The 18,567-nt window shown below is 43.1% G+C and overlaps 1 protein-coding gene across 1 annotated transcript in view; it reads left to right on the top strand.

Moving 5' to 3' along the window:
- Nucleotides 1–102: 102 nt before the first annotated feature.
- Nucleotides 103–18,567, top strand: part of LOC131125210 (potassium/sodium hyperpolarization-activated cyclic nucleotide-gated channel 2) — a 36,114-nt gene continuing 17,649 nt past the window's right edge. Inside the window, exons 1-4 of the mRNA XM_058066523.2 lie at nt 103–1,508; nt 2,870–3,293; nt 7,554–7,715; nt 17,565–17,783. Of these exons, the coding sequence (XP_057922506.2) occupies nt 370–1,508; nt 2,870–3,293; nt 7,554–7,715; nt 17,565–17,783 (1,944 nt within the window). The 5' untranslated portion in view covers nt 103–369. The remainder of the gene's footprint in view (nt 1,509–2,869; nt 3,294–7,553; nt 7,716–17,564; nt 17,784–18,567) is intronic.

The following is an 18,567-nucleotide window of genomic DNA, read 5'->3' as shown; positions in this document are numbered from 1 at the left end:
CTCACTTTGCACAAAAATATTGCCATGAAAAAAGGAATGTTGCATTGTAATATGCAGCATGTATGATTATGTAAGGCAGATGGATTCAACACGTTAGATAAGGATTCACGTTAGGGTGGGTTGATTAGGAGGTGGTTAAGATAATTAATGCATATACATAAAATGTAGTTAAAGTGCTCAATTAATGGGGTGATTAAAACGTGTCTTTCACGATGAGTGATGAAAGTATAAGAGCAGATATAGTTTGCAAAGAAGTCACGTCCACCCCTCCCTCTGCTTTCTCTCCTCTCCCCCTTGCCTTCTTTCCATCTCCCCAATGCATGTGCTGCTTTTATACAAAGAATACATCGACGGGGGTAAAAATCAGAAATGCTCAATGTCATGGACAGGAATGAGGTGTCACCTGCGTCTGGTGCCACCGTGAAGAAGAAGGCGGTGTGCCCCAGTGGAGGTGCACACAATGCCGCCAAATGCGCTGGAAGCCAAAGCGGTCAAATGTGTCCGGACACTGCCCGTCTGAGCGCTAAGGAGAAGGATGAGGTGGAGGGCGGGGAAGAGGAGTGCATGTTTCCGCATTCGCGTTTGCGTCGAGCCGGGTGGAGCGGCACAGGCGGAGGTGGAGGAGGAAGAGGAGGCGGCAGCATTGGGATGAAAAACTTTACGCCAGGAGGGGGAGCCGCGTCCTCGGCTTCCAGGAGGCACTCCAACAAGGAGCCCTGCCTTCCTCACGCAGAGGACACTCTTGCTGCCTCACTGCCCACTGCTACCTCCGGAGCCACGGAGACCCGCGGACCTCATCCGGGCGATGCTGCCCAGCACGGCGAAAGCAGCACAGCATCTGGGGCGGAGGCGTCGGAACCGTCCGTCGCGATAGACACCGCGAACGCGACAACTGGTGATGGTGGCAGCAGCGTCGCTCCAATTTCCAGCATGAAATGCAACAAAAACGGCGAATGCAGGAGGGACTCGGGCACTGGGAGCCTGCGTTCGATCATCTCCAAGCAGGAGAAGCAGACTGGCGGGTCGACGAGGGCCGAGGACGGAGGGAGCACCAAGCGCGGAGCTTGTAACTCGACCACCGCCAGCATGGACGGCTCCATCACACCAGGCGGGTCCCTAGCCGGAGGGCACGGAGGTGAGAGCGCCAACCCAGGCGCTACCCCCGGATCGAGCGGGGTCCCTGAGAAAAAGGACCCAAAGGTGTCCTTCTCAAACGCACCCAGCCGGAAAGCCTCGTCGTCCCTGCACGGATCGAGCCAGACCCCGCAGGCCAGGAACTCTGTCACTTTCCAGAAACCCGAGGATGGACCCCCAATTGTGCCCGCCGAGGATGCAGAACCCCGAGGCAGCCAGGCCAGTTTCATGCAGAGGCAGTTCAGCAGTATGCTGCAACCAGGAGTTAACAAATTCTCCTTGCGCATGTATGGCAGCCAAAAGGCTGTGGAGAGAGAACAGGAGAGGGTCAAATCAGCTGGAAATTGGATTATCCACCCTTACAGTGATTTCAGGTAAGATCGGGGTCAACATAAGAGGGCTCTTCGTTGTGTGGGTCCTCACAACTTCATAGCGGGAGACGGCGCCAACCCCAATGAGCACACATGCATGCATACTACATCCGCTGATTTCCTCCTTCATGATGTATTATTGATCCCATTCACTGGAAAATGCTGCCACAAATCCCCGAAACAACCTGTTGTCAGTCAAACGGACCTAAGACACAGTTGTAAACTGAAGCCTTACCAGTTTGTTTGTACAGTAGTGCGTCTGGGATGGCCTGCTAACAGATGATGCACTCCTTGGTCATATGCAACCAAGAGGGCATGGCTTCAATCCCTGCTCATCCCTAATGTATCAAAATATTATCATTGGATGCCTGAAATTAAAAAAATATGGAGGTTGTGTGTACATTGTGTATGTATACACTTATGCCATATATACGTATATATACACACACACACAAATGCACATATGTATCCGTGCTTGTGTGTATGTGTGCTATGCACTCAATAATGGAATGTCACCTTGAGCCAAAAGCATGCTCACTGGAGACACATCCGCACAGATCCTGCATGCTAATCTGTTTACTGGAGCTCAAACGAGCACCAGAAATGTTGACAAACACATTTGCACGCCAACAGAACAATAACGCCATCGCACTTTGTCTTTGTTACTTGACCTATCAGTCGCCCAATAGTTGAGGAAACGTCTCATCTTGTGGCTGTGTGACTTTCAGCACCACAGAGAGAGCGGACAGCTCCCTACCCCACTTTGCCCCCCTTGAACCTTCCTAAACCTTCACACATCAGCCGTTGACGTCTGGCCCATTTGTGTCATATAACGCAGAGTCAATACACCACTTAAAGGCGAAAAACTTGAGATAAACATAGCTTAAGAACCACAGGATACTGTAGAGACCTCCACTCCCACACAGAGCTGCCCTTACTCTCATTGTGATGCTAATGCATGCATGGTAAACATACAAAGTAGCCTTATGCGCATGGTCGCCATCCTGGGCGCTTTTTGCGATGGAACACAGGAGTCGGAGCTTGTTGCATAAGTGGCAGTGTAGTGACTCAGCGCTGCACCTGTCCTGCAGAGACTGCTGTGATGGGCCTCAAACCTCACTATACTTTTACTACGTCACCTCTTTCATGATAGTGTCTGTATCCATGCATGCAAAGTGGCGTTGATGAAGGTGCATGAAACAGAATATATATCAAAGTGTAGTGTCTTGTGTTTGTGTGTCTCATGCCTTTTCGTCTCTTCACTGACTAGTTTTGTCTGTTTTTCCACCTTTTCCCCTTCCTGCTGTACCCCACATGAACATATGTCATCCGCACCACACGCACACACACACACACCTTGCTAGGTTCTACTGGGATTTCACAATGCTGCTGTTTATGGTGGGAAACCTGATCATCATCCCCGTGGGCATCACCTTCTTCAAGGAAGAGACCACCACGCCCTGGATCATCTTCAACGTGGTCTCGGACACTTTCTTCCTCATGGACCTGGTGCTCAACTTCCGCACAGGAATCATCATCGAGGACAACTCTGACATCATTTTGGACCCTAAAACCATTAAGAAAAAGTATTTAAAGACATGGTTCATAGTGGACTTCATCTCATCTATTCCAGTGGATTACATATTCCTCATTGTGGAGAAAGGGATGGACTCCGAGGTGTACAAGACAGCTCGAGCCCTGAGGATTGTCCGCTTCACCAAGATCCTGAGTCTTCTGAGGCTGTTGAGGCTCTCCAGATTAATACGCTACATCCACCAATGGGAAGAGGTATGTGTAACAGAGGAGAACATGTGGTTCACTTGTCTGCTCTACAGTGAATGTTTGTCTACATGCGCCCTGTGATTGACTTGCGACCAGTCCGGGGTGTACCTCGGCTCACGCCCATAGCTCACCAAGTAGTATAGAAATTGGATGCATAGTTTCAAAGAAGAAGTCAGTGTCAAAAGGTCACTAATTTGTTTTTAGCACCTGCAGGCTCAGTATGAATGTTGACACCTGCTGCCTGGTGAAAGCTGCATAATGTCAGCAGGATGATTGAGCCTTAACAAACTTTGCATTCTAATTACTGTTTTTGTCTCACAAACTCCTCCTGTGCTCACCCGTCTGCATCTCTCCCTGTCTGACCTGGAAGTCCCACAGGCAGCATCAGGCGGTCTAATAAGCAGCCTATTATCAGGGCAAACACAGTTAATCAATTAAGGCACAGGTGGGATAACAGGGTGGGGATAACATACACTGCTAAGGGGCCGTTGTCTATGATTATATGTCACTAATTGTTCATTCTGAAACGGGATGCACTTTGTTGGCACTGTCCAGACGAAGGAAGGAGAGCAGGATCCAGCATTGTCAGGAGATCATTTGACTTTGCGTTTATGCCGCGATTGGCAGCATGGTGTTGGCATTTTGCAGTGCTGAGCAGTGCAGTGGGCCTCAACTGCACACTTGACCTTTGGATAATTGGATTTCTGAAGATATGATGTGATGCACACACACACACACTTATATACGCAGACACAGTGGTGCATGATGGGAAGTGATACTTGGCATGCATGGAGAATGAGAGTGGAGATGAGGGGATTGAATGAGTGTCATCTCCCCTCCATCATGGATGTCACATTTCACTTATTTAATTTCTTCACTCATGACACATTACAGCAGGGCTTATCTCACTGGCAGCACATGGGATGACCTCAGACTGGACCGTGACTTCAGTTCAAAACTTGAGAGTCACAGCGGATTGCTAAAAACACCAGAATGTTGTCATATAGAAGATTCTGTTTTGCACCCAGAAATTCTGGACTCCATGAAAAAGAATCACATGTCATCACAAAAAATATGTTTTTCTTTTTTTGTGATTGTCACACACTCCCTGCAATGATACTAAGAATTGTTGAACACAGTGACGCTCACCCTCTTCGCTTGGACAGGGATGGGTAAAGTTATGCCTAATTTGTTTTTATTGTAAATCTGGTAATGTGGAAGGGACTTTTGATTTAATTAATACATACATGCTAAACAATTACCTGTGCTGATAAATGTTGGTTAAAAAAGAGTGAAATCTAACAACATGCTAACACTCTGCTACCTTATTTCATTGTGGACATTAAGTTAACTGGTTCATTTTCATGGCACACAGCCCGGCTAGGCTACAAACACAACAGGTCACATATTGACACCCTTCTCTCAACTTTCTTTTTTTCACTCCCAGACATTATTTGACTGACAGGCAACACCTGCTTGGAAGTACAGTGAAGGTAGTAGTGGACCAAACCATTTCATGTAGCTATGGGGGGTGATCAGTCAATCTGGAAGTTTCCTTTTGGTCAATGTGGATATTTAACTGTTACTACCAAATACAAGAGTTTGTTTTAATCATTTTCTCACTATACAGTATATGTTTTTTGTAAAAATCCCAACCAGATAGTATTTCCCTATTTACTGGGCCCCCTGTCATTCATAGGCCCTTGGAATTGTCCTAACTTTCCCCCCTATATGGTGCCCTGTATGCAGATTTAAAGGGGTGGCTGGATTTAACTTTGACTGCCAAAAAACAAGTAAAAACAACAAGACTGTTTTATGGCTACATTTGGAAAAAAAAATTATTGGAATTGTCCTGATGTTTCCCCAAGATAGAAACATTAATATATATTTATATCTGATATTGCATATTGATGACACAGCCAATAAGTCGTCAATATAATGTAGCGCTAATGCTAATGCAGCTAAAGTATGTTGTTCTAGAGTTCAAGACACTCTTCTAAGACAGAACACAACGAACAATCACAGTGCTATAAGACAAAATGACAGCACAATACATAAGTAAACACACAGGGCAACTACTACCATGGGGAATAATAAACAACTATGTTAATTCTAAACTAAGGCTGTTCCGATCAGGATAATCCATGATAATCCATGAGTGAAATCAGCCGATACCGATCACATGCATGAAGTTTAAATGTACTACAAGCTATAAACTTATAACGTTAAATGGAATTATCAGCAAGCATAGTTCAAATGGACTCGCTTTGGCTTTTATAGCATGGACGGGACAACGCTGACTATGCAGTATGAAAGAAATGACAAAAATAGAATATGAACAGCAACTTGTTTGTCACCACACTCATGAAAAAACTGCCCAGTAAAAGAAATATTTTTTTGATTGTATTCAACCACTACATGTGAGGCATGTGTCGGCCGCTCACAATGAACACCATCCATGTTTGCTCAATTCAAACCGCCAGAGGTGGGAGTAAGTCACAAGCGAGTCCCAAGTCACTGTGGTGAGAATCAAGCAAGTCCTTGCTCAGGTCAAGTAAGTCACAAGTCAATTAATGAAAAAAAAAATCTATCGACCTAGCAACGTTTCCACATTTAAATCAGCAAAGATAGTGGTACAAAAATACACATGTTCACACATATTCAAATGAAACATTTACAAGGTTAATGATTATATGTGTGTATGTTAGTGACTCTTAATAAAGCCTACACTTCATGGTTTTCAGAAACGTTTAGGTTAAAAAAAACACTTAATGAAGTTGATAATGTCTGAAAAAAATGTCTCATTGGCATTAGGCCTGGGATGATAATAAATGAATGAATGAATCACACAATAAATTAAAATTAAATTGATCATTTTTTCTGGCCTCAGTACATTGCCATGTGTATGGGTGTTCGTTTTCCTCAGCAAGCAGGAAGAGCGTTCCACAGAACAACGACATAAAGGGAGTGAGCTCATACAATCTCAATGTCTTGGTGGGTGGAAGAAGTGCCAGGAGTATACATGTAGAGTGCAGAAGACTGTAACATAGTAAACTGCAATATAGTGTCATATAGTTTTTAATATTAAAAAAAAATCTTGTCTCATGCCCATAGACCCAATCTTGTGATTTGTGTCGTGGTACCCTTATCAGAAAATTCATTCATTCATTTTCTACCACTTATCCTCACGAGGGTCAAGGGGGTGCTGGAGCCTATCCCAGCTGTCTTCGGGCGAGAGGCGGGGTACACCCTGGACTGGTCACCAGCCAATCACAGCCTGGACTGGTCACCAGCCAATCACAGGGCACATATAGACAAACAACCATTCACACTCACATTCATACCTATGGACAATTTGGAGTCATCAATTAACCTAGCATGTTTTTGGAATGTGGGAGGAAAACGGAGTACCTGGAGAAAGCCCACTCATGCACGGGGAAAACATGCAAACTCCACTCAGAGATGGCTGAGAGTGGAATTGAACTCGGGTATTCTAGCTGTGAGGCCTGCGTGCTAATCCTTATCAGAAAATAATGCGACATATTTAATTATTTATGAGGTAAAATCTAACCTTAGTTCCCGGGATGAGCTGACCGAGGTAGCTGGGGAGCGCGAAGTCTGGGCTTCTTTTTTTAGGCTGCAAGTGGAAGAAGATGGATATATTTACTTATATATATGTATATATTTATATATAGACCTCAATATAATACCTCAAGTTCTTCTGAGTCAGCTGTCAAATCAACCCAAGTCATGAGATGAGCATGTCAAACTTTTTACAGTGTTCGGCAAGCAAGTCTCGAGTCCTCAAATTTAGGTGATTTTGGAGTCTGACTCGAGTCTCCCACCTCTGCAAACTGCCATAACACAGTTAACGCTAGTCTGGTGAAAGTGGATTTTCCAAAGTGTCTGTCCAGTGGATGATTGACATCTAAGACGACAGTTGTTAAGGATCATGATGGTCCCCGTCCATCACTTTGTATATGAAAGTGTGCATACAGGGTTTGTCTTCACGCGTATGTGTATCCTGAGGCTCGCGTGATGTCATGTGTCTTGCCCACTCCCGCTGTGTTTGATCCGGGACTGATGGGCGCCTGTCACCCTCACTCATTTATCAACTGCAGTGTAATTTAAAAGAGACTGTACAGCTGAGTGGGTTGCCACTTTGGCGTGTGAAATTTGAATTCAGTCACTTAACAATTAGCTACTTGCAATCCAAGACGTAGAACACATTCTTACCTTACCTTTGTTGTTGCTGCACTCTATCAGATCTTCCACATGACCTATGACCTGGCCAGTGCTGTGATGAGGATCATCAATCTGATTGCTATGATGCTGCTGCTGTGTCACTGGGATGGCTGCCTACAGTTCCTGGTACCCATGTTGCAAGACTTCCCGTCTGACTGCTGGGTGTCCCTCAACAAAATGGAGGTATGGTTCATGTTCAGAAATCATGTCTGTGCAAAGAGATTGAAATGTTCTCTAAATTAGTAATTCCAAAGTGTTTTAATCAGTGGATCTCACACAGTGGGTCCTATTTAGTTTAATTAGATTTTTTTTCTAATTATAGTGCATTGCATTTTGCATTTTATTATGTCTATCATATGAAAGCTTTGGTGGCACTATGCAGAGTGGCCATGCTGAAATCTCCCTGATAGGTTGTCCATAATAAGTTGGAAAACACGGTGAAAGTTAACGGCAAAAGTCGATATGATGTACATCAATGTGGTCCAATTAAGAAATTATACACCGTAACCGCCGGTCTATAAGACACACCAGTGTTTAAGCCACCTGGGTTCGAACCTCTGCTTGGGCATCTCTGTGGGGAGTTTGCATGTTCTCCCAATGCGTGGGTTTTCTCCGGGTACTCCGGTTTCCTCCCACATTCCAAAAACATGCGAGGTTAATTGGCGACTCCAAATTGTCCATAGGTATGAATGTGAGTGTGAATGGTTGTTTGTCTATATGTGCCCTGTGATTGGCTGGCGACCAGTCCAGGGTGTACCCTGCCTCTCGCCCGAAGACGATATCCGTGACCCTAGTGAGGATCACATGATTATAACATAGCCATAAATTATCCGCACCGCTACATAAACCGAAGGGTTCAAAGTGTAAGAAAAAAGTAGCGGCTTATACATCGGAAATTCCAGTAATAATGCACCACACTACAGTTATTAGCTCAAGTGGTTGGAATGATGCTATTACCGTTCCATGGAAAAACTTGCTCTTCACTGCTCAGATCAGATCAGCCAGAGCGATTTTAGCACACGTTGTAATTCCCCTGTGCTTCAATGCAGTGGGGTGACAGGAAAGATAAAAGAGGCATCGGACGGGGATAAGAGAGGGCTGGGGGTGACCATGGCTGGACAGCTGGGCTCTTTGTTGCTATGCATCTCTCTGAGAGATAAAAGCTACTTGTTTATACGCATACTGTCTGTCTGTCGGGCTTTTACTGAGAGTGTGGGGACACCACAGTGACCCAGCTACGAGGCATACGGCCAAATGCACTTTTAAAGAGATTTGTCTTATACTGTAATTGCCTCAAGATTTTGGGTTTGAAGGATTTGTGCCACTCTGGTGTACAAAGTAGCAGGTTAATGACATCATAAAACATGATTCTGAAGGTTTTATGTGTTGTTAGCAGAGAAAGCAAGATTGGTTAGGATTTATTTTTTAATGAACATTTCAATGAAACCTCCCGCGTAGAATAAAACACAGCACATAGGGCTTGTTTGAATATTATATGTATTGGCTTTTCACAGTTGAATCTGATTTGTTAGATTTTGTTCATAGTCGACTAATATTCAAATGTTAAGTTTTGTTTTTCTTTTAGAGCAGAGCTAATGGCCATACCGACAAATAAACAGATCTCATTGGTGACATTTTCCACCCCAACGAAGCAGGCTAAAACACTCATGTAAACAACTAAACATGGTAGGTGTGAAACAACAGGACCTTCATTTATTTAGTGACACTGAAAGCTGAGATACAATATCAGTGTGAAATCGGTGCGCACAACGCCCGTTTCAAGTGTGGCGCAAAGCTCACACGTCACACTCATTGCGCGTCACACATCATCCGGAGTCCGACGCAGCGCCCCATTTTGTCAGATGCTCATTCATGTAGACGTTTGTACCTTTCAGCTTCTTTCTCTGTTTCAGCAGTGCGCTTTTGAATTCCCTATTTGTGAACTTAACCATAATGACGGGTGTGGTGTTGTTTCTGCCATACAAGTCTCGCTATTGACATCCATCTCCTTTGATTGTAGGAAATTGGCAATTTATTGCTTTGATATCATTGCATAGTGCTTTCTCTGACTGCATAGGGTTTTTAACCTCCTTAAGAGCAGCACGCAAGGCAGTATTATCATGTTGTAGTACCTTGACATCATCTCGTAGTGCCTTGGTATTGTCCTCCTTAAGGTTTCTGACTGAACCTCTTCTTGAGGTTGTACATTTCTAATCTATGTAAGCAGGTCTCTTATATATAACCTTGTTTGTTCTGCAGATTCTTCCTGTAGTGCTATCATTTCATCCCTCAAGGTGTGAAATAACTTCAGATAATTGTTATCTACAAGTAAATATGATGTTGAACCCTGATTTACATTATTTGAGGCATCATTTAATGAATGTCCTCATCCGTCAGCCACAATGGCCCTGTTTCAGATTGTGGACCCGGATTTTCCAGGACTAGTACCATTCTGCATTTTGTTTGGCATTGTTGCTAGGCAACCGTAGTATAGTGTATCCGTTTCATTCATTCATTCATTATCTACCGCTTTTCCTCACGAGGGCACATATAGACAAACAACCATTCACACTCACATTCATACCTATGGACAATTTGGAGTCGCCAATTAACCTAGCATGTTTTTGGAATGTGGGAGGAAAATGAAGTACCCGGAAAAAACCCACACATGCACAGGGAGAACATGCAAACTCCATACAGAGATGGCCAAGGGTGGGATTGAACTTGGGTCTCCTAGCTGTGAGGTCTGCACGCTAACCACTCATCTGCCATGCAGCCCTATAGTGTATCCATCCATCCATTTTCTATGTTGCTTATCCTCACTAGGGTCGCGGGTAATTTTATTATGATAAAATAATCAAATGTGTGCCGACAGATACATTGCGACCTCTAAGAATGAAGATCGGCTGTGCACTTTTTCACTCCAGACCATATCCGATTCAGGTCCTTAATGTTACGCGACATTAAAAACTCAGTTGCCTTGAAGTCATTCCCACTCTTTCTCTGCCACTCTTTTCTCTCTCCACTCTGTGACACGTTTATAATGTGCGGTTGAGGTAACACAAGTATACTGATATATACTGCTAATATAACTTGTTTTAATGTTGACAAAATTCTGCTAACTTGCCGGTGGCATCAATAAATGATGAATGAAACTTACAAGGCAGATTGGAGGGTGACTTTGCACTGTTTATGGTTCAATCTGAAGTCGATGACGGATGAGGTTTCGGACTGACAGACCACTGACTCGTCCATTGCGTTCTCCCTTTGTGGAATCAGAGACAGTCAGTCCCCAGAGAGCTGTCACTCTCAGAGTAAAGGGTTACTATGGCATGGTGCAGCCTGCCTAGAGCCACCTGAGACCAGCCCCCTATTGAGTGGCTGACAACTTGTAACATTAGCCATTGTGTTGCAGCCAGGCCATCCATCAAAGCTCACACCCTTACAGTGGCTTTGGTGGTGAGGAGAGTGGCGGTGGTGGGGGGGCCTCAGGCAGGACCCATGGAAGGCGTTGAGAACATTCTGTAACTCTGGTTGACATCTGCCTAGCCAGTAATTGGATTCAGTAGAACTTGTAACACCTTGGGGACAGGGCTGTTTTCATAATGGACCGCAACTTCAATCTATTAATTTCATTTGGTTTATATTCAGTGCAGCAATATGTAAGCTTGTCCACAGCCAAGTTAATTTATTGTGGTGGCAGAGCCTTGCTGTATATCATACACAGAGTTTCTAGAGGCATATACACCAACGGACACTTCATTAGATACATTCATTCATTCATTTTCTACTGCTTTTTCCTAATGAGGGTCGCGGGGGTGCTGGAGCCTATCCCAGCTGTCTTTGGGCGAGAGGCGTGGTACACCCTGGACTGGTTGCCAGCCAATCACAGGGCACATATAGACAAACAACCATTCACACTCACATTCATACCTATGGACAATTTGGAGTCGCCAATTAACCTAGCATGTTTTTGGAATGTGGGAGGAAACCGGAGTACCCGGAGAAAACCCACGGGGAGAACATGCAAACTCCACACAGAGATGGAATTGAACACTGGTCTCCTAGCTGTGAGGTCTGCGCGCTAACCACTAGACCACCGCCTTCATTAGATACAAAACTTTGCAATTTGAACTGTGAGCGTTCAAATTGATGCTTATTTTAAAATGATGCTTATGCGGTGACAGTTTGACCCTGGAACTGATTGTTTGTATTTTTATGATTTCCTATTGGAAAAATTCCTTTCAGGTTCCACTGCATGCACAATCTACATTATTCCATTGGTTGTTTTGATACTGCCCCCATTCATTAACGTGAATTTATCTACTGTGGCGAGGCTCAAGTGCAGTCTCCTCGTCTTGTTCTTTGACTTCTAACCCCTTTAAATGGCTGCAAATTACTAACTGTTTGTTTTCTTGCTAATACAAGGGATGCTGTTATCTGTGCCAAAGTGGACCTTCTTTACAAATGCATTCATTGGGTATAAGGTCTCGTGAAGGTTGCAACTCGTAGAACAAGCGATGATGTGTCTATGAAAACATACTACATCATAAGGATGGCCTGTTTGCATTACTGCAAAAGTTACATAAGATAATCAATGGCACTTTCAGGTTCCATTAAGAAGGGAGCCTGGGCCAAGAGGTGATTAGTTTAGGATGAAGAGTGCATGACTCGCTTCTTCGTACAAAGATGCCAGCACCTCCAGTGCAGACATAATCCCTTAGTGAGACATTAATGGAGGAAATTGCGCCACAGAAATATGGGCTGTCTAAACAAATATATACCTTATTCATGTCCACTTACTGCTACAAAAATGATTAAGATGATTTAGTTTGACTTTGACTGTATTTCACTGACACCCCCTGCAGAGTTAAGACCTCACTCGGAGTGGAAGAAAGTCCCACATAGAGAAGGCGAGACACACTAAAGCCAGATAAGCCATTGTAAATCAAGCTGGTGGGTGTGTGACACGGATGGGCCAAGAGCTTTGTTGCGTGCGTGTCGATTATCTTTCGATATTTGTTCAGCTTATCAGCCACTGGACACTAAAACATTGAGTGGTCATTTGGAGTGCTAGGAGTCAATTTTCAGTTGTCTGCCTTTTTCCAATGTTGGGTTTCAGTCCCATAAAAATCATCCACACTTCACTACTGCACAGTGTGTTCCTCACTTTGTATGTTAATCCTCCACTTTGGGCCCGGCAATTAAAAAATAGGCTGCATCCAAATTGCAGATACATGGAAACACTTAATATATTATTTCCAAGATGGTAAATAAATATTCTCAGTCATTTCATATTAACCCAGACTTCAAATGGAACATGTGTGTCTACAGCTGTTTTCCTAATGGGGTGGTGTTACACTCCACTTTTGGAGAATTATCAACAGGTTTGAGTGAGGGGGTACTTATGGTATGACATAAGTCCCGTATTGTGCCACCTGCGACATCATTTGTTACTCAGAAAGAAAACACAAAGCGAGATTTGTGGGGAAATACTCGCTAGAAAATGCTTTGCATCATTCATCAGCCTCAGCTGTATTCTGTAAAATAATATAACACACAGCTTAGTATGGTGTGAAAGCCACACAGCTTCGATTCCTCCCTCAAGCATCTCTGTGTGGAGTTTGCATGTGATTGGCTGGCGACCAGTCCAGGGTGTATCCCGCCTCTCGCCCGAAGACATGCCCGCAACCCTTGTGAGGATAAGCGGTACAGAAAATGGATGGATGTACATAGCCTAGTACCTCTCATTGAGTTCATGCTGAACCATGACAGAACCTATCGTTGTTTACAGTTTCAGGACTTGTAATATCTTTAAAAGAACACATAGTCATCTGTAGTGGAGAGGCTTCTCGGGTTGTGAGATCGTCTCCCAGGATGCACTAGTTTGGAGCGGTCAAAAGTATAGGACAGGGGTCTCAACCTCAATTTACCCTGGGGGCCACTGGAGCTAGGGTCTGGGCAAGGCTGGGCCGCATCAGGTTTTCCAAAAAAAAAACCAAATTTATTAAAATCAGAAAAATATACAAACTTTTTCAGTGCTTTGGTTCCGATTTTCTACAACAAAAGCTCAGATAAAACATTCCACTGTTCTCAAATATCTTAATTTTTTTTTCTGCACAAAATAAGATGAAAAATAAATAAAAAATCAAGAATAAAGAAAATCAATCAATCAGTAATAAATAAATATAATAACAATAATAAAATGGCAAATAATAAAAACTTAAGAAACCACATATAGTTGGTGGGTAGACAAATTATTTTTTTCAGATTAAAATGAACAAAGCATTATTAGAGCCCTGTAGACATGACAAAACACGACTATAGTCACATTTATACTCTTTATTTACAACATATTGCGCAACTGCAGGGTCTTGAGACACATGCTAACTCGCAAACTAGAGAGCTAGCGACCTAAACGGTAGCCTTCAAGTTATTTCCTTTAAACTTAAATAGCCAAAAACGTACCACTTCCACGCAGATGGGGAGGATAACTATTAACAGTTATTTAACCTTTAACATGAACATGAATCAAATGTAATAATCTGGGTACATGATACCATACAGCATCCATATCAAACTTGCGCGGGCCGCACTAACATTAAACTTTCATATCAAGGCAGGGGCCTCCGCGTGTTTGAGACCCCTGGTATAGGAGGCGTGTTCAAATCAAAGAACACGGAAGGTTGTCCTCTTTTGGTGATTTTATTTAGGTTATGATGTGGTACTTATGAGACATACATACAAAGACAAATACACAATAAATGAAAAGTAACATAATGTAACTCATATTACACAAGTATAATGATGAGCTAAAGGCACGCTACACACAGAAATTCAACAAAGAAACCAAGCAAACATGACACTCACTAGAACAACCGTTAGTCATGGTTAGCTTAAATACTGATATACTGACATTAGCACCGATGAACGAGGGAGCCTGACTTTGTGAAGAGGGTTCCTAAACTACTCCACAGCCCCCACAATAAAGGCAAAAACTCACCTTTATGCATTCACACACAGCATCAACCTGGTGATATGATGTATGAGGCGCAATAAGGCTCAGATATCTATGAATTGTTCAACCAATAAAACGTCCCGCACTGTGGTGCGTTTACTGACCGCTGAACACCGTAGGACAAACGACACTCTAAGCTGAACATACAATGCAATGTAAATTATGGGATTTCTAACAGTCACAATGTTTATGAAATTAATATTAATGCGTTTTCTGTATGCTAAGTAACAGAATGTAATCTTGAATACTGCCTGAGAACGAACACTGCACTCTAAGCTGAACATACAATGCAATGTAAATTATGGGCTTTCTAACACCATCGCTTCTCTTTTCCAAAATTCAGGCACCTTTCTCCAATTTTCAAGTTCAATTCAGGAGATTGTAAAAATAGCCACCCTATTGTGCCACTTGTGGAAGCGCCTGACCTCCTTGTTAAACTCATAATTGATTACACTGACAGGCAACATTGGGTAGACCTGCATAATCTAATAATGACATCCAATACAATCAAATTCAGCCTCTTCAAAGATAATAATGCCCAGCTTTGGATCTCATTAGAGTCGGCAGCCTCCACTTCAATACTCTGTTGCTGGTGAGTGTACAAAGAGACATTTTGCCATAAAAGAACTCATATGTAGCTGATGGAAATGTTGATTACCGACAAAAACGGCAATAGTTCCCAAACTGGACTCTCTTGGGAGAGCTGTTGAGACTCCCTCCTCTCTCTTGACTGAGCTATTTCAGAATCAAAGTGCTCGTTGTTCATCTATTATTCAATCTGTTGCACTCCACTGTTTCTCTTTCTATTTCCACACTAGCCACTATTGAGCCTTGTCCCCCTTGGTGGAGCTGTGTTTATTTTGGGAAGTCTTACTTTTAATAACACACATGGAGACATGCGTCGCTGTGGACTTGTAACAGCATTGGTCATTTGTTGTTTTTTGCATTTGTTGCAAATGATGATTGACATAATACTCCTTTTTATCTTGATGAAAGATGAAATAGTGACCAAATGCATGAATGCACTGAGCCAAGGAGTCCATTATCTGTCAATAAACACATTGATTAATGCAATAACTGGCTTAATTAAAATGTTTAAAGTGGGAAAAAAAGTTTCTTAGCAATTGTTAAATGACCCTAAAAGTCTTTTTAAGTAAGCCATATTGGGGATGTGCCATTTTAGGTATGTGTAGCATTAGCATTTATGTTAATTGTCCACAACTGAGAGTGTGTGGCTTCCAGAAGCACGATTGTGCACTTTATACACTTTTTAAATATACCCTGTAACTCGCTTGTCCTACGTAATAGATGTCCTATAGCACATCCCGCAATGTAACAGTAAGAAGTGGGGCAGAAGGACACAAATGCTAGCAACACAAGCATGGCTTTGTGTGCCACAGTGCTGACATTACAAGCACATTTTAACAGTAACATCATGCTACCAGGGCGGTCGAGTGGTTAGCGTGCAGACCTCACAGCTAGGAGACCAGGGTTCCAAGTTCCACCCTCGGCCATCTCTGTGTGGAGTTACCATGTTCTCCCCGTGCATGCGTGGTGGGTTTTCTCCCGGTACTCCGGTTTCCTCCCACATTCCAAAAACTTGCTAGGTTAATTGGCGACTCCAAATTGTCCATAGGTATGAATGTGAGTGTGAATGGTTGTTTGTCTATATATGCCCTGTGATTGGCTGGCGACCAGTCCAGGGTATACCCTGCATAAAATGAATGAATGAATCATGCTACCATAGCATACTATAACATGTACATTGCTGTAATAAAATCTTTAAAATGTCAATTTTGCAAAATAGGGCACTTTTCAAGAATTAATCGATTATGCAGTTGTCGTTAATTGTGTATTGAAGCAGTAGGAGCAAATTTGAGTGCAGTGCTACTACTAGTTTGCTGTCTCTGGAAAAGTCCAACACAGCATCAGCTATGGGAAGTTGAGCTACAATTATGAACTCCTGCTGGCATCATTGTCCAATATAAAGGTGCAGAATATTGTGCACCTTCCAAAGTTGAATTTGAAAGACCAAGTGGTTAGTGCGCATGTCCCACAGTCAGGAGATGGGGAAGACCAAGGTTCGATTCCCCCCTCAGGCATCATGTTCTTCCTGTGCATGTGTGGGTTTTTGCTCCCATATTCCGAATGAATGTGAGTGTGATTGATTGTTTGTCGAGATGTGCCCTGTGATCGGATGGTAACAAGTCCAAGTCCAAGTACCCAGGCTATCCCAGCTGTCTTCGGGTGAGAGGCGGGGTACACCCTGGACTGGTCGCCAGCCAATCACAGGGCACATATAGACAAACAACCATTCACACTCACATTCATACCTATGGACAATATGGAGTCACCAATTAACCTAGCATCTTTTTGGAATGTGAGAGGAAACCGGAGTACCTGAAGAAAACCCACACACGCACGAGGAGAACATGCAAACTCCACACGGAAAATCAAAACCAGGTCGACCACTCTGGCCACCATGCAACCCCATTCCATTATATTGTAAATGGTAAATTGCAAATGCTTGATTGCAGTTGTTGCTGCTAAGGGTGGCACGGCCAGTTATGATCACTTTTTCACATATAGCCATGTAGGTTTGGATTTTTTTTCTCCCTTAATCATAATAACTTTCATTTAAAAACTGCATTTTTTGTTCAGTTGTGTGCATGAATGTCAACATAAGCAGCAAATGACCAGAGTGAGCAGAGCACACTCTTCATTCCCTCCTCTGACAGGACATATTTAACGACCTCTCATTATTATTTGTCTCTGAGGATATCATTTCCAAAACCTCCATGCTCAGTTGATGAGGCCTCAAAGGAATTCCCCCAATGTCATTTCCGTTATCCACTTCTCTCTGTCTTTTTAGTGCAACACTGTCCCCTGAGTTCTTATTTATCTGAAGGCTTTCCATGACCCTGCTGTCCCCAAGGCTTCCCTCCTGCTCCTCCAACAAAACATACCACTTATGTATAATGAACCCAGTTAACTGTTTGTTTATCTCTTCACAGAATGATACCTGGTCCGAGCTGTACTCCTTTGCTGTCTTCAAGGCAATGAGCCACATGCTGTGCATTGGTTACGGCCGCCAAGCCCCCGAGAGTTTGTCAGATATCTGGCTGACCATGCTGAGTATGATTGTGGGGGCCACATGCTATGCTGTGTTTATTGGCCACGCCACAGCTCTCATCCAATCCCTGGACTCCTCCAGACGGCAATATCAGGAAAAGGTGGGGCCCTTTTCTTGTTACAGAGTCTCATTACTTTTGTCTTGTTTCAAACACGAGCCAACATCCTCCTCTTTTTACTGCCTGTTGCCATAAGGATCGTTGAAAGCATCTCATGTCGTCACTGAGCCATAAATAGTCTGATCAGCTTGTTCCATCACCTCCCTGACGCTATCAGATCTGGAAATAGTCACTCTGATTCCATCTGAAGGAAGTGATATATTACTGACTGGCAACAGATCACAAAATAAATTAAGTGTTTGCACGCACGCACACGCACACACACACATACACTGGACACAACATTAGGCAAACTACACAAGGGATCTAATTGAAGAACTTTACAGAGGTCTTAATGTAATGACACACAGATCATACTGAGACAACAGATGCAATAATGAACATATTATTAAACTGATCAATCACAAGAGAGCATTGTTAATCTTTCAAAAAAGAGCCTTTGTATTGGATTTCATTGGATCGTGTAAGAGGACCTAATGTTGTCTCTGTGTATTATTATTTTTTTTGTATTTATTGCCTTTTTTCTCGATTATTCTGTTGTTTGATTCAACAACAAATGAAGTCACAGGCATCCGTTTCCTCCAAAGTCTGCTCCAAAAGTTTTAAAGCTCATATAAAGTACAGTGGAATCTTGAAAGTGAAAGGTTATACAACCGAAATTCAACCAAAACTACATATCTGAAGTACAAACATAGCTTCAGAGTTTTAACCATTTTCTTTGGCTTTTTTTGCGGCCTCTTCTTTCTCTTTGGGCTTTTCCCTTCAG

The sequence above is a fragment of the Doryrhamphus excisus genome, linkage group LG6, assembly GCF_037039965.1.
Source record: "Doryrhamphus excisus strain RoL-2023G ecotype Guam linkage group LG6, RoL_Dexc_Guam_v1.1, whole genome shotgun sequence".
NCBI lineage: Eukaryota > Metazoa > Chordata > Actinopteri > Syngnathiformes > Syngnathidae > Doryrhamphus > Doryrhamphus excisus.
Note: the sequence above shows the minus strand (reverse complement) of the source record. Positions and strands in the feature narration are given on the sequence as shown.